At 34.2% G+C, this 3,245-nt stretch overlaps 1 protein-coding gene across 1 annotated transcript; it reads left to right on the top strand.

Annotated features, from left to right (window-relative positions):
* The first annotated feature begins 594 nt into the window (after positions 1-594).
* Positions 595-1,754, top strand: LOC114757986 (cytosolic sulfotransferase 15-like). The gene has a single exon (XM_028946972.1). The coding sequence runs from the start codon at positions 595-597 to the stop codon at positions 1,612-1,614; it is 1,020 nt and encodes a 339-aa protein (XP_028802805.1). The 3' UTR covers positions 1,615-1,754.
* Positions 1,755-3,245: the final 1,491 nt, after the last annotated feature.

The following is a 3,245-nucleotide window of genomic DNA, read 5'->3' as shown; positions in this document are numbered from 1 at the left end:
AGAGGATAGACGGATTGAGTCTGAATCTGGACGTCCAGATTTAATTTGGAGGTCCAGCTTTATGTATTTTTTGAAAAAAATTATTTTGATAGGTACACGATCTAAAATAAAAGTAATTTCTTAACTGGTAATATTTAAAAAAAATTTTTTTGCTCTGCTCACAAGAATTTTTTTTTTTTTTTGGGCCAAACTCTGCTCACAAGATGATTTCGAAGACACGCAAACAATGAAAAGTAGAACCAACCAGTACTCTTCATATACATTTTTTCCCACGTGACATTTTGCAAACGAGTGCTGTCGCATCATTTCTACTACTCGTATTTCCTCACTTTCCACGTAGGTAACCTTGTCGTTTTTCATTTGTCCTATGATGATTGCCAACTTTAAATAGTGTCTGTAATTATCAGCGGCTAAGTGACGCGACGCAATCTGGACCTTTTAATTCTGTTCACTCAAATCGAAAAGAAAAATCCATATCACATCATCTATCAATAGCGGCACAGAGCAGCTAATAAGAACTCTCTATAAATTAACGAATGCAACTTGTAGGCGAACTATTCCATTGCCTATCATTACGGTTGCATCGGCATTTCAATGGCTGCAACTTCTACTACTACTGGCTTCACAAAATCCCATCCAAATGTTGAGCTTGAAAATGAAGAATCTGAAAACCTTAGCCACGAATGTAGGGAGTTAATTCTCTATCTCCCCAAAGAGAAGGGTTGGGACTTCCCATACTTTTATCTCTACCAAGATATTTGGTATCCACCAACTCGAATTCAAGCCATAATCTCTTTTCAAAAGCACTTCCAAGCAAAAGATAATGATATTATTATAGCCTCCTTACCAAAATCTGGCACCACTTGGTTAAAAGCCCTTATATTTGCCATTGTGAATCGTAATCGTTTCTCTCCCTCACAACATAACCATCCTTTGCTTATTTCCAATGCCCATGACCTTGTACCTTTCTTTGAGTTCAACCACTATGGAAACAACCAGATTCCTGATATCTCTGACTTGCCTGAACCAAGAATTTTTGGTACACATATTCCATTTCATTCATTGCCAGATTCTATTACCAAGTCCAAGTGCAAGATAATCTACATATGTCGTAACCCATTTGACCATTTCGTGTCCTTTTGGCTATTCATCAACAAAGTTATCCCACCATCATTGCCCAAGTTATCCCGTGAAGAAGCACTTGAGAGGTACTCCAGGGGAGCCAATGAGTTCGGTCCATTCTGGACTCATATGTTGAGTTATTGGAGGGAAAGCAAAGTGATGCCAAACAATGTTCTGTTTTTAAAGTACGAAGATTTGAAAGGAGATATCAATTTCTACTTGAAAATAGTTGCTGAGTTCTTGGGTTTCCCATTCAACTCAGAGGAAGAAAGTAACGGTGTTATTGAAAGCATAATAGAGCTATGTAGCTTTGAGAAGATGAAAGAATTGGAGGCTAACAAGAAAGGCAAGTTTATGCAGAAGTATGAGAACAAGAATTTCTTCAGGAAAGGTGAAGTAGGAGATTGGGTGAATCATTTTAGTCCTGGGATGCAAGAGAAATTGTCCAAAGTGATAGAAGATAAGTTGAGCGGCTCTGGTTTATCCTTTTAATTATTCTATTCTGAGCTTAAATTTGCATGTAATGTGTACCATAATGTTCTCTCTATGTGAACCTGCATTAGGTTTAATTTTCTTGTATCCATTTATTGTATGGAATGCATGAGTGTTTCAGAGGGCAGTAAATTTTCTTATACTATTTGTTCATGAGAAGCATTGAGTCACTCATCTACGAGTTGAGTGATAAAGATGGAGAAACTCTTCACAGTAATGGAGGGCGCTGTACTATACAAAATATATAATAACCACACTTCTTTGTTTGGAAAGAAAGTTATAGTGGCTTTGGCGTGTGATAAAGTTGATTCTATATTTTTATTTAAAGAACATTAAAGAGATCGTAGCTGTAAATTCTCTTTGCTTGTATGAAAAGATCTTAATAGCCACAACATGCAAAACATCTCCATAATATGCGTTTAGTTCCCCCTCCAAATATTTCTAATAGAAACTGATCTCTGGGAAGCATAGCAGAAATGAAGACAACAAACAAAATGAAGACCAGAAGGATAAGATTCAAATAGAACAAATACTGCCCACTGCGTGGTCACTATCTGTCCAATAAAAAACACTCCCCTCCTCTTCTTTTTAATAAAGCACTTATAAGAAAAATAATGTCGGTCTTATTACAAGTCACCAATGAAAGTATTTATTGTAGTTTTTAAAATATTACCCTTTTCTTTTAATGTGTCACTTTCTTTCTTGGCTTTAAATATAGGTTACTAAAAACTTATCTCATTTTCCGATAGAGTTAATGAGTTAATCGTCGTTACTTTTTGTTCTATGGAATTCGTGATGTTTTTTTCTTTTTTGGTGGAATCATACATTATAAGTTTAATAAGATGAATTTCAGTACGCGAATAACTATTTTTCATTAATTTTGTTTAGCAGTGTTAACTGCTTGGAAGGTTTTTTACCACGCTTCAAAATTAAAAGACTGCCAAGAAAAATAATAAAACGATGGGAATGAAATGAAACTTACTTTGAAGGTAGAAGAACAAATATACTCCTTAAAGTTTTTATTTTTTTAAAAAAAAGTGATATCCAACACCTTAAATATTTTTCTAGGTGCATCAAATATTATAAATATTTAGTGGTGCATCCAACATCATGGAGTGCTTTCTTAGGCAGGTTTAACACCCAAAATAATATTTTAGTGCATCTAGTATCATAAAGTATTTTTTTTCCAAATGTATTTAACACCCAAATTATTTTTTGTGCATCAAGCATCCAAAATTGCTGAGTATAAAATTACACTAAAAAATATTAAGGATGTTGAATACACATAAAAAGCTCTCAGGGTGCTAGATGTCTTACTAAATACTTTAGAATATTGAATATACCTGAAAAAATATTTTAAGATGCTGTGGAATGCATCTTAACCCTTAAAAAATGCAATTTGCAAATATTATCGTTATTAGCCGAGTTGTCAGCAGAAATGAAGAGAACCACCAAAAAAAAAATGTCGGTAGGAAGGATAAGATTTAAAGAGTAAGAGAAAGTAAATTGAAATAAATTTCTCTCTATTTCGGACCAAAAATCAAACAGTTTTTGTCATGCCCATTGTGCAAGCACGTATCGTTTCTTCTAAGATTATTAATCAACAAGAACTTCTCATGCCCATAATTCTT

The sequence above is a fragment of the Neltuma alba genome, unplaced genomic scaffold (genome assembly GCF_004799145.2).
Source record: "Neltuma alba isolate B1F8T4 unplaced genomic scaffold, ASM479914v2 tig00001510_pilon, whole genome shotgun sequence".
In the NCBI taxonomy this organism is placed as follows: domain Eukaryota; kingdom Viridiplantae; phylum Streptophyta; class Magnoliopsida; order Fabales; family Fabaceae; genus Neltuma; species Neltuma alba.
The sequence above is the reverse complement of the archived record's forward strand: the minus strand, read 5'-3'. Positions and strand labels throughout refer to the sequence as shown.